The sequence below is a fragment of the Myxocyprinus asiaticus genome, chromosome 39 (assembly GCF_019703515.2).
Source record: "Myxocyprinus asiaticus isolate MX2 ecotype Aquarium Trade chromosome 39, UBuf_Myxa_2, whole genome shotgun sequence".
Taxonomy (NCBI): domain Eukaryota; kingdom Metazoa; phylum Chordata; class Actinopteri; order Cypriniformes; family Catostomidae; genus Myxocyprinus; species Myxocyprinus asiaticus.
The window spans coordinates 27959892-27973732 of record NC_059382.1 but is presented as its reverse complement, the minus strand read 5'-3'; the positions used below and the strand labels follow the sequence as shown (position 1 = coordinate 27973732).

General features: G+C 37.6%; 1 protein-coding gene across 1 annotated transcript; it reads right to left on the bottom strand.

Annotated features, from left to right (window-relative positions):
* Positions 1–1823: 1823 nt before the first annotated feature.
* On the bottom strand, positions 1824–4236 carry LOC127429570 (prolactin-releasing peptide receptor-like). The gene is made up of 2 exons (XM_051678689.1): positions 4120–4236; positions 1824–2963 (listed from the first exon to the last, which is right to left on the bottom strand). The coding sequence occupies exon 2, from the start codon at positions 2955–2957 to the stop codon at positions 1824–1826; it is 1134 nt and encodes a 377-aa protein (XP_051534649.1). The 5' UTR covers positions 2958–2963; positions 4120–4236.
* Between the last annotated feature and the right edge of the window lie 9605 nt (positions 4237–13841).

Sequence of the window (13841 nt, the reverse complement as noted above, 5' to 3'; positions counted from 1 at the left end):
TTAGAACAACTTCTGCCGGTACCAGTACCAACACCAATAGTTTAGTGGTTCTGTGTTTTTTATGCTACCTAGTTTGAAATCACTGATAATGAATCACACAACTTAAAATAAATAAATAAATAAAATGTAATCATTTTAATGTAGTTGTGTTAAAAGTTTAAAAGGAAGTTCCCTCACAAAATTTTAGCAGTGCAAAGATTACAAAATGCCACTCTGTTGTCATTGTCAACCAATTCAAAGTAATTCTACATAAGAGACATTTTCTTCTACACACAGCATGACACCAACACCTTTTTCCACCCCCTTTTGATTGACAGGAAATAATCTACCCTGATCAATGGCTGTTTTTAAACAATCGCCGATAATTGCTTTTACCAGCTAATACAGATGATTGTCAGATACATCAGTGCATCGCTATTTCGAAAACATCTTGAGACGCCTACATCCTGTTCCATTCCATTGAAAAAATATGCTTTGCATTTTGGTAGTACTTCAAGCTTATTTCCTTACTGTAGAATTTACACACTGACAAGAGCATTAATTGTTAATTTGCATGATTTTTGTGTAAATGACTTAATAAAAAAACAAAACAAAACAAAACAAAAAACAGGTCAAAATGACATTCCTAGTAGTTACCATTGCTGTCTACATAAAAAAAGAAAAAAAAAAAAAAAAGAAAATCAAAAATATTATGGCTTTGTTTGTGTTTGCGCACACTGAAATCCTACCAGTTATTTCCAGAAACCCTTTGGGTCATGTTTTGATGTGCATTATTTAGAGAAAAATGGTTGACTTGCTGAGTGATCTGGTGTAGTGGGTGCATTGTAGCTCTAATTAAGTCTATTTCACTCCGCCACAGGACTGTCAAAATGAGACATCAGTTCTCACAGCTCTCCATGGGAAATGACAAAAACACTTCATATCAAAACAACTGGCACTCGCTCCTGTGACTCAGGAAATTATTGTCAATTTAGTTCTCACCACTTAAAAAGGTCGAGCTCACGCTGTTGAACATTTTCTAGAACTATTCCTATCTTCAGAATAAGTGTTGAGCTACTTCTAGTGGAGGCTATATCATCTGCGTCTTAAAGCAGAGTGTGCAGTCCATTACCAGAGGCGAAAGGCTGTCATTTGATTGAACTCTGATTACCGGAACCCTCTTGAGTGTGTCTGGACTTGAGAGTGAGAGGTTCTGAAAGGTTTAGAACAATGATCTATATTAGACGAGCAGTGATCCTAAGAGAGCTGTGAGGGCTTAGAGAAGTTCTGCATCACTAGTTTTCTGACACGGCTGAGAGCTTAAGGAACAGAATTCACTGCTAATTGTGTAAGTGCTAATAGGATTGGGTCAGAGGTGATGGGAAACGAGGTACCTCATCCACAAAACCTGATACTTCCTCGACTATTAGCTGAGAGAGAAAGAGAGGGAGTGAGTAGAGGAGAAGAAAGTGAAAAAGAGCAATCAACATCTAAATATTTCCCTTGACTAAGGTGGGTTCAAAGACAGAGTATTTCTCCCCCAGTGGGTTTGCTCCTCTAGTAAAAGCTGCATCTTAAATCTGTGTTTAGTATCAGGAGGTTTCATTCAAGGTTAAAGAGATCTATGAGGAGATCTTGAGCTTGGAACAATAATGTCCACAGTGACATCAAAACAAAGCTGAGAGCCTGAGAGGATTCTCTTTAGTCCTCATGAAAGAAAACCCCACAGAAACACCAACAAAAAAGCTCAGATAAGAACATAAAATATTTGCTGGAATACCACTCCAGTGCTGTGATACCTCTTTAGTCCACGAGTGCTCTTTCTGATTAGTCTCCACTGATCTTCAGAGGCAGCTGTCAGGGATGGGGCTCTCGGGTGATTGGCTCTCCTTCACCGCCACCTCCGAGATGAGTGTCAGGCAGTTGGCAGGGTTACGAGAGGTGCAGTGAGATAGTAACTCCTGCCCACTGTGTCTGCAGGGACAAAGGTATCCCCGCAGGTGCATACGGACCTTGCTGTGCAGCGAGGCATAGATGAAGGGGTTGTAGCAGGCTGAGCTCATGGCAACCAGATGGCAGCTGACCTGCAGCACGTTGATGTAACGCTTGTCCAGTATCTTGAAGTCAGAGTCTAGATCCAGAAGCAGGTTCAGGACCTGAAGAGGGAGCCAGCAGAGGGCAAAGGCGAGGATGGAGGCAACCAGCAAAGAAAATGTCTTGTGCCTTTGCTTGCTCCATCGCTGCTGGCTTTGCGAAGGCTCTCCGGGTAGCGTGTGTTTGCGAAGGTGCATGCTGATGGCACAGTAGGAAATGCTAACGGACAAGAGAGGGATCATATAGGATGCCAATAAGAAGAAGCAGGAATACAGGAGTCGCTGTCGTTCGGCACCCAGCCAGAACTCCTCGCATACTACCAACTCCATGCCACTGGGCCGCAGGTCCACGTAGCGAGTGTGGAGGGAGGGAGGAGCAGCAAGGGCCAGCGAAACCGCCCAGACACCCAACGCCACTGCGCCACAGCCCCACACAGAGATACGCCTTCGCACTGGGTATGCCACCACGACGTAACGGTCCATGGCAATGGCGGTGAGGGATAGAACTGAGGCAAAGACCGTTGCGCCCTGCAACAAGGGAATAAGGTGGCACAGCGGACGGCCAAATGCCCAACCACGTGCGTCGAAGGCATACGACACGGTCAGTGGCACACAGCTCAGGCACATGAGCAAATCCCAAGCTGCCAGGTTGCCGATGAAGAAGTTGGTGGCGTTGTGGAGCTTCTTGTCTGCAAGTATACAGGCTAGGAGGAAACTGTTCCCAACACCAGCCACAACAACAACCAAGGCGTAGAGGGGAATAAAGAGGGGTTTGAAGCGTAAGAGCAGCTGGGTTCCTGAGAATTTATCCAGGGGGTCTGTCCGATTCGTAGCTCCAAGAGTTCCATTAAAGCCCGCCAAAACTTGTTCCAGAAGATGATCCATTTCTACCTGTGACAGAAACATTCATGAACAACTGCACCAGCCATTACGCACACACAGGTACACATTCCCTGTGCTGTTAGAGATAAACACAATGTGAGACTGGCACATGGAAACGCTGTTGCCATGCTCTTGATTGAGAGAGTCTTTCTCCTCCTGCCTTGATGAGACTTGAGCACCCTCTAAATGAAAAGCGAAAGGCAGTGTTTCTCCAATGCAATTAATTGTTGAAGCTAAGGCTTTTATTACCCAAGGCGAGTCATAAGGTGTAATTACAGTGTTAATACTTAGTATAATCTAGAAGAAATCCTGTGGTATTTAACCTTATTTAAAGCCACACTGTCTGGCAGAAGTAATTCACAGGAACGCATAAGGCCTTATGAATGGAGAAAAAATTAGCAGTTTATAACTCTATAATCACTTCTTGAATATACGTATATCAAACTCAATTAGACAGAATTTTAGGATGTGTGATGACATGAGTACATAATTACAGTAGCAATCAAACCAAATGAACAACATATATGAGTGGAAAAAGCCACAAAATTATACACCATTATAATAATGATGATAATACAAAAACATTGCATACAAATGAAGTGCGTAACTAAAAAATACATTGTTTAATAATACTATTTTTGCATTATATATATTATTATGATCCACACCAGGATGGAACACAATGATGTTCATCCAATAAAGAATACCATCTTTTCATCACTTCTAGTTCTGAATAGTGAGAGGGATTAAATACAAATGAAAACACTGTTATCAGTTGTGTTATATGAGAAAAGGTATCTAATGTTGGCATCATCTGCCAATAAAGCTGTCAGACAGTGGGTGGACAGAATGAGACAAGGCATATACAGTTAATTTTTGATGACTGATAAAAACAATGAAGCAATTTTCTTTTTAATCATTAATTAAGTTTAAAGCTTTTTAATATAAACTCAATTAATCAAATTCATTTTTCCACTTATTGAGTTATTATGCGAGGAAAACATTAATTTAAAAGCAAATCCTGTGAAACTAAAGCCTTTCAATTTGCAAATACTCTTTTAAAAGCGATGCAATGTTCTATAGCATTTTAAAAAGGCATGTGCAGTATGATTGAAATTTATGTGCCTGTTTGAAAGAAAGAGTGATAAAGATACAGAAAGTGTACCTGCTGCACAAAAGCTTGACGTTCAGGAAGGTGCCGATTTTAGATGTTCCCTTACAGTTGATATTTTGTCCCTCTCCACATCTCCACAAAAATTTTCAACAGGAAAACATCCATAATGATCCTCTGTGCCCAGTTTTCCATGCAGAAGTCTGTTTCTGATGTCCTTTTGCACTGTCTCACAGGAGGAGAGTGGTTAGTGAGGTTGAGGTGGGTGGGGGGGGTGGGGGATAGACTAAAATGAGACACAATTCTCATTCTTGGACCAACCTCCTCCTTTCACTGTCTCTCTCAAAAGCTGTGGGCACACAAAAATGCACATTTCAGACATATTTTCTTTTTTGTAAGCTCAGTCTTTAATCTCAGTTTGAGATCATTTTCCTCTTTCCCAGCTTGGGTTCTGTGAGCAGCTGATAATTCAGTGTGCTGGTGCACGTGGTCAGAAAACTAATGCTCACCGCACAGAATACAATATAGATATTAATAAAAAATGTGGTGGTTGTTAAATCCAGTGCAAAATTTACATTTAAAAATGCCCTCCTGTAATGTTTCTCCATTGTGATGTTGACATATAGCAGTAGCCTATGGTTAAAGTTATAGACTATTCCTCAGACCTATCGCTCTGAATGTATTGCCGCTGTCATTAAGAAAGATCACTGCATTGCTTTAAATCCATAGGTTTCCTTTGTATTTCCCAGACATTTACGATGATAAATTTTTCATTCAATATTAAGGATGTTTTTATAACTGTATCGTAATTCCAAAAAAGAAAAATGAAGAAGATTTTGAAGAAGTGCTTGGTTCTCTAAAATTTTTATTTGACTTAAGAAATGTTGGCTCAAATAGAAATGTGTACATTATTTGTTTTTTCTGCATCTTTAAACAGTTTTTGAAGGTGGAACTGCAGTCTAATATGTATATTTATTCACTTTTACTCAAAGCAACTTGCATTTCAGTTATCACTATGTGTGTTTATTGGGAATTGAACCCGTTTACTAGTCTCATGCAGGAATACTGAGTGACTATATCGTTACCAAAATCAGCTTTGCTGAGAAGAATTTTAAGGGACTCAACATTAATTATTATTATTATTTTTTTGTATGATTGAATCTGTGAAGAGTTTTGCAACGTTCCTTGTGCATTCTCATTAGATTCAACATGCCCACTGTTACTGTTACTCTGCAAATACAAATTTTTGGATTTAGATTTACTTAAAGGTGTATACAGTAATTTGGGGCAAATATAAAAAGTTTTACACATTAACAAATGAATTGTGTTTTTGTGAAGAGTGATCTGAGTGGTGTACACTCACATGAGATGAATACTGCACTCATAATAGTTTTCTATAAAAAGTGTTTTATTATTATGGTGCGGATCACCCCCTTCAATGTGTTTCGCCATGTTGAAATGACATGACCCACCGTGTTTCACTAAACGTCAATGAAGAGAATGCTTGCACTAACTGGCTGTCTATGCTTAGCGCAGTGTTGTTTGGTAACGCGAAGAGCGAAAAGAACACAATGGAACATACTTATTTATCGTGCTTTAGAAGCAGAGACAACAGGAGATTCAATAGCTGTACTGCTGAAGAAGTGAAAAAGATCCAAAGTAAGAAGACAGAAATACCGGCAAAGACAAAAAAACTAGAGTAAACATCAGTACGGCATACTCAAGGTGGAATGATTTGATGATGGAGAAAAACATTAGTGATGCCGATGTTGCTTCTTTTTTGTTGGATAGGTAAGAAATTATTAATCGTTTAGACCACTCTCTAAAATGGTATCAGTGGAATTTACAGAAAGCTCATACAAGTTTCCCTCAGACATTTTAAAATTATGTGTGTAGTCGACATATGTTAGTAATGGACAGTTTTCAGCTGTGTTTACAAACACAACTGGAAAGCAACATGTCATTTTCTTTTCTTTGTTATCACAGCTATAGTAAGTCGGGCCCATCTACCTCCACCTCAATGAAATGGCATACGTCTTCATTTGTTTAGTAGCTTGGCACAGCGATTGTTGTGGATTTTTAGTAAACCATGATGTTGGTTTGCTTGGAAATAATACGAGGATATGCTAAATTTGATAATCAAAAACAATTCTAATCTTTCATTTACCATGACATTCTGTATTGTTAGATAATTGAGGTTTATTTCATGCTAAGCAGTTCTATAATAAAGGTCTTTAGAAATAACACGAAACATAGACAGTCTCCAAAGATTATTGATATGAGGGACAATAAAATCTGTCCTCAACTGTAGAAGTCTGTTTGCTTGAATTCTGGTGTTTGTTTTTAGGCAAAGCAATTATATTATAGGAGTAATAAATAACTTTATAAATGACGTCTAACACCACTGTTGTATCGGTACATAAAGTACACGAAGAAGAGCAATGCTAACACTAGCTAGAGAACTACTGAATGCCCCTTTAACAATAAGGTTCTATTTGTTAACATTAGTAAGAGCAATAGGAATAAACTAACAATGAAAAATATTTTTTAAAACATTTATTCATCTTGATTAATATTGATTTATGAAAATACAATTGTTCATAGTTTTTTCATGTTTGTTCATAATGCAGGAACTAATGTTAATGTACACATATAACTAAAATGTGTTAGTATATGTTGAAATTAACATTAACCAAGATTAATAAGTGCTTTAAAAGTATTATTCATTGTTCGTTCATATTAACTAATGTTGTTAACTATTGTTAACGAAAACACTCAGCACAGCATCTATTATGAACTGAATTTAACCTTATTAGTTAAGTGGCAAAAATTTCATAATGTATAATAAAACCCATTTCCTATTTTGTGGCAACTATTTTCAAATTTATTATTGCCATTTTTTCTGAATGTTAATATTCATGCAGTGAAATGATTGAAAACAGGTCTTTATTTTCCCAGCATGAGGAGTATGTTCCTTGCTAAGCCAACCAATGAATGCTCTTGTGAGCACAGAGAAATGAGAAGAACTTGTTGGACTCATAGTTCCATGTATAGGCATTACACTCATCATTAACCTTGTTTTTTTGCATCACAATGAACAGACAATCATTTGAATCAATGATCACAAGTGTCATCCAGTTTAGGGGTGATTCATGGATTTCAACCTTTTGGGGGATCATATCTAAATATGAAATATTGTAACTGAAAGCAATATTTCTTTAAATGTATAAGGTCACGAGTTCAATTCTGGCTTGGCTGACAATTTTTAAAAATAAACCAATTAAATAGTATCTGTTTGTCAGTACATTTACAGTCCATAATGGTGATTTTGCTTAGGGTTTAGTTTGTTAATTGACTGTGATTTGATTGGAATACACACACGGTGGTGGACTCTGGGGGAATTTTCCAGGGTGGCTGTTTTGTAAATCAATATTGATCAAACTATTAAAACTATTAAAAGATTGCAGTAGGTTTTGTTATCATGTCTGTTTTTTTGTTGTTGTTTTTTCTTGATAATTATGCTCCTGCACAAATGAGCTCTTCATAATACTGTATATTAAAACAGTCTTGATAACCACTGAGTTATAATCTTTCCATTCACCAACCCAACACTTGTCAATATAGTAAATAAATGGAACGGAACAAATCACGCAGTGCCTTCTACATAGTATGACCAAATGAAATGAATAAATACAATACAGACATTTTATAAATGAATAGAGGGCCTTTGAATTTCATGAATGAAAGCTGATCATCAGAATATCATATTTGAATGGAATATTCCATCCCAAAATGAAACTTTCCTCACCATTTACTCGCCCTCATGTCGTTTTAAACCTGAATTGATTTTCTTGCTTCTGTAGATTACAACAGAAGTAGCAAAAGTATTTATGCTGCCCTTTTCCATTCATTTAAAAATGTAGAGCTTGACAGCTAATGGTGACCATTTACTTTCATTGTATGGAAAAGAGCAGTGTGAACATCACTTCTAACACCTACTTTTATATTCAACAGAAGGAAGAAAATCATATGGGTTTGAAAGTGTATGAGGGCGAGTAAATGATAACAGGAATTCAGTTTTTTGGGTCAACAATGTCTTTACTAATCACCGGGCATTAATCATTGTTTGATGCATAGACATTTCAATATTCCATTCATGTTAAAGCCATTATCCTAATCGACTTAGCTCACTCAGAGTTGAACACCTGGCTGTATTTTTAAACTGGACTGTCAAACTGACATGGACTGGATGTTTTTTGCAGCTGGCATGAGGCTAAACACATTCAATTACCATCTTATTGATGCCCTGAGAATCATGAGCTAAAAATGGCCAAAAAAAAAAGGGGTGAATAGAGTGGATTTGAAAGGTTAATTGCAGTTGTGCCTGTCTAAGTTAATGTCTTGGCATAGCTTGTGTTCTGAATTTGGCCCTGGGCAAAGCTGTTAGTGTAAGACAATCAACACTAATAATTTTATCCCTCCTGTCATGAGGGTTATGACCTCTTCAAAGATCTGACCTCTCTGTGACCCCAGTGACTGCTCTTGCACCATAAACATTAGTGTCATGTATGAGCAGTTGCTTTTGCTGATAGAGGGACAAATAGAGAGTTTAAATGAAGTTCAAGAGAGCACAGAGAGCGATGTTAGAGATTCACTGGGTAGTGTATTGGTTCTGGTTAATGACACTGATTTTCAATCAGTTTGCTAGGCTCAAATATTGACCTTAATTAAAGTTCAAAGCCAATCCCAGGACAGTCACAAAAGGTTTTGTACTTCTGAACTGTAAAGTATTTTTGAGTGTAACAGGATATTCAATAGAAAAAAAAAAAAAAAAAAAAAATGGGGAAATGGGATTTTTTCTCTTTTATTTTCTGTTGAAAAGTAATGTCATGAAACCCTATGTACATTCTGCTGAAAAGGCTATTTAGTAAAGAAAAGCTAGAAAAGTTAATGCAGATTTAGGGCCCTATCTTAAGAGTGCTAAGTTGCGCTATATGCAGTAATTAATATGCGCAAAGACAATGGCCGTGGCCATGGAATTTTGGAATTTTTGAGTTTTAGAGACTAGGCGCAAGATGGTTTGGTGAAATTTCACATGCAAAGCACTAATGGGCTGGGTCAAGTGCAATTTAATTCTAAGGTTCTTTTCCCATTATTGCACCATCTGAGTCCTATCATATAGTCCATTCCCTGTCAAGCACCAGTGATATAAAGAAAGACAACACATTTATAAGAAGTTGGTAGTGTAAAATGGGCTGTATCCAACAATTTAGAGGAACAGAAATATGGACTTCCGTTATTTTGTGCATTAACTGCATTCTTGTTGAATCTCAGGCATATTTCTATGACAGTGACATGCTCCTTTTATGCTCATGGAAATTGTGGTTCTCATCAAGATTTGGATGTAGGCTCCGTTAAATGATAGAGAATGTAAATATTATTAATCATATTGATCAAGTTATTCACAAGTATTCGCAGTGATTGTATCAGCCTTCCAGGTTAAGCTGTGGAGTTTTGCATGTACTTCACTTCTACCAGTCAATTTTGCTTTAAAATTATTTCTCTGGAAATTAGTAAATTGCGCTTTGCACCACTTCATTAACATACAATACACCCATAGTTTGCGTATACTGTATACACCCACAGATAGCGCAAACAATTCTACCCAAGGGCACTTGGGATTTGCGCTGTCATAAAAATTGTCCTCTAGCGGCACCAAATGGGACTGCAAAAATAATTATTGTTTTCTAGCAGGCCATTGAGAAAACAAACAGAAAGTTCCACCCCAAGCTGACAGCATTTGTTTAGCTAATGTTTCCTTTTTAGTTTCAAATTACAACTATCTATGCATTTTACCGTAAACTAGGATACAAAAAAGTATTTTAACATTGAAAAAGTCAAACAAATCACCTGTTGTTGTTTTTTAAATAATGTCATTTGGTAATTGTAATATATGCCCCATTTTAAAAATAATAAAAAAATAATAATAATAATAATAAAAAATGAAATATTAAAAGAAAATGGCTTGGTACATATAGCCATTTAAAAAAATAAAAATCCATATAAATTACAGAATGAAACAGCGAAGGTTTCCCCTTACCAAAAAAATTGTGGTGGTTTATTCAGAAGCATTTCAGATTATTTGTTCAGTTTTTGATGCATTCTTAGTTGTGTAAGATTGGATCTTTCATTGATCGGCCATCCCATCAGAGGCAGCAAAGAGAACATCCTTCCTTTCCACCCGCACAGCAAACCTCCTCTGACCCTTTATGCTTTAAACATTCTGTATGTTTCATAGTTTATACATTTCCTCAAACTCAAGATAAATAACATGGCAAGAACTTTAAAGGTGCTGCTCTGCTAGAAGCTCTACTTCCAATTATTAGCCTGAGAAACACACAGAACTCACAAATACAAGCACTTTCACCACCATAACACTAAGAGGGAGAGGAGTATTCATGTCTTTCACTCTGTACAGATGGTTTAAGAAATGTCTTGTAGATTTTTACTCATGATTTGAGTTGGACAAACAATTCCCAACAACAAATAGGAGAAACCCAACCACAGTCATGTATATATATATTACTTTACAAATGGTGGATATCTGTTTTTTTCATTCTGTGTGCATAAAAGTGTCATGAAATCCTCCATTTCAGGTCTGTTTTCACCTCAGTTTTGAAAAATCTTCCTCCTAATGGTAGCAGCAAACCTCTCAGATTTGTTTGAAGCCAGTTATTTCAGATCCTGCTGGAGTTTTTCAAATTCTATAAGGAAAAAGTTCCCAATAAGGCATAATTATGGATTTAATATGCTAAAATTGGGCCTTTATTATGTAGCTAATGTAATGAGGCACATAAAGAGGAGGGTATGTGAGATGAAAAGGTTCACTGTTACAATATGGTCGTGGTTATGTTAGGATTAGTCTCACATAGATAAACCTTGGACAAAACATCAAAAGGTCTGGTCTGCATTGCAGCATAATCTTGTGCAATCAATCACAATTTAAGGGCAGGTTAATCTGAGATAATCTGGACAATGAGCTGGAGAAGCCTCTCAGTTCAGCTGCCCAATCAGATTACAGAGATGTCTCCACAAAGTGTCTAAACCAATAAAAAGGGAGGTGATTATAAAATAATAACCAGCCATGATGTGGCTGAATGGCTGCCTCTATAGAGAAGATTTTAATATGTAGAAACTGTCTTACTACTGCATAACTTCTGATGTCTGAAATTCTATTACCAGGAGCTAAACATTCAAAACAGAGCTGAGGAGGAAACAAAGAGAAGAGCCAGTAAGGGATGTGTGAAATTGGGAACAAAGGAAGCTAGACTTGGCTGCAAACAAGGATAACATTGATTTTTTTTTTAAGGCTTGGCTTTGTCACACTTATATTTACATTTCATTTTATGTCCTTCTGCAAACTTTTTAATTTATTTCAAATGGCTTTTAATTCCTCACTCACTCTCTCTGTCTCTTTCATGCCGGGTTTGCAAGGCCGGTTGTTGCTCATTGATTACAGCATGGTAGAGATTCAGCAGCTGAATCTATGATGGGGTCGTCAAATCGTTATTTCTCAGTTCCCCCCTCCTGAGCATAACTCAAGCTATGACAATGAAGAACAAATAAAGCGAAGTTGAAACAACATAAAAAAAAGATTAAAATAAAGTTACAGAAATGCTTTGTTGCACATATTTCTTTTTCTGTTGCATACAGTGAAAATAGGCAAAACAGGTCTATTGAAAATATTAAACAAGTACATTTATAACCAATTTAATACATTTGCATTTTAAATGAGAACATAAGTTGTACAAAGTCAGAGTGAAATTCAACTCAGTCATCAAAAAGTGATTTTTTACACTTCATTAAAATGTTAAAACTGATTCAGACTTCTAATGAGTGGTGTTCACTTAAAGTGATTTTTGCTGGTTGCTCAATTTACTTTTTTTAAATTAGTCAATGTAACACAATTCTTGAGCATGTTGCCACAGCTTAATTTCATTTACATGCAATCCATACGTGATCCAATTTATTCAATTGCATTTGGATTATATGAATAATTTTTGTTGCCGTCAATGTATAATTGACACTGAGCAGGGGGATTTCTGGTTTGCAGCATGCTTTCCATAGGACTGAATTGAGAGAGTGAATGTTGAAATTAAGTATTATTTTGTGTATTTCTATGCAAGATGAAATAAATGGTGTGGGTGTGTGTGGGGGGGTGGGGGGGGGGGTCCACTTCTGCTCTGCCGAACCTTCTCCAGATTTGTTCCATAATTTGTGGATGTAATGTCCATTCTTCGGGCGTCAGACCCTGTCTGGACAGGAGATCTGCCCCCAAGATTACCCAGCCAGGAACATGTATTGCTCATAGAGATAGTACATTGTCCCATGACCACAGAAGAACGTGACGTGCCAGCCTTAGCATGTCACAAGAGCGCACCCCTCCCTGGCGAATGATGTAGGACACCACTGTCCTGTTGTCCGACCAGATGAGGACATGACTGTCCTGAATCTCTGGAAAGGAACAACCTTTACACCAGAAGCACCGTGAGCATCTCCAGCCGGTTTATTTGCCAATATTGCTGCTGGCCCGTCCAGACTCCATAGGTTGGATGACCTTTGTGTACAGCTCCCCAACCCCTGAGTTATCACCTTTCGGAGACACACCTGTCCCAACGGAACACCCGATACCAGAAGGCGGGTTCGTTTTCATGACAGCAGAGTTTGGTAGCACCCATGCATCACTCATGAAGCGCATATGTCAATGGTTGAAGTCCCTTTTGTGGAGTTCATCCAGCACTGAAAATGTCTTGCACGCAAAATGCCCAGGGGAATGACAGTGGACATCGCAATCATGAGCACTAAAAGCCCGTAAAATGTCCTCGCAGGGAGAACACGTTCCACTATGAACACCGCTAGACACTGGCGTAATGACAGAACGCGAGCTGGAGACAGGTGTGCCTGCATCGCCTGCTCAAATGGCTGAGAATGACATCCCGATCAAGCCTTGATTCGCCTTGATTCGTAGAAGGAGGCACAAAGTCTGTTGTCTATCACCCTCGCAAATAAAAGCATCACCATGACCAACTCATTCCCCTGCACGAGCTGCAGAGGGAGCAATCGAGGGAAATTCCAAATGGAGCCGGTGAACTCAAAGGCATTCTGATGCACTTGGTTGGAGTGCAAAACCATCATGTGTAGATCCAACAGCTGTCTGAAAAAAGCGATATCCACGCCACTGTTGGGCACTTTGTTCAGGAGCCGATTTGGATATTAGCAATAATTAATAATTATCACAGATAATTATTAATTATTAAAATCAATAGAACATTGATTAGAATCAACATTGCTTTTTAATCCTTTAAATCAACAATCATCAAAGATAACCATCAATTATAAAATACAATAGAATATTAACTATTATCAATGATAATTATTCATTATTAAAATCAATAGAAAATGGATTAGAATCAACATTGCTTTTTAATCCTTCAAATCAACAATCATCAAAGATAATTATCAATTATCAAAATCAATAGAATATTAATAAGGATTAATATCGCCGGGGAACCACCCTGGAATCAGGGACTAATAACCAGTATAGTAATATATAATATAATAACTGACAGTATAGCAGTCTCACTATAGGATTGTTCTCTTAGGAAAGTCGACATCCGGAGAACATCGACATTCAAAAGGAAAACAATGAAGGCTTGAATCTGAGCACTGACATCCCCTACCAGCACTTGACACAGGTGCATGCAGAACAATACCAA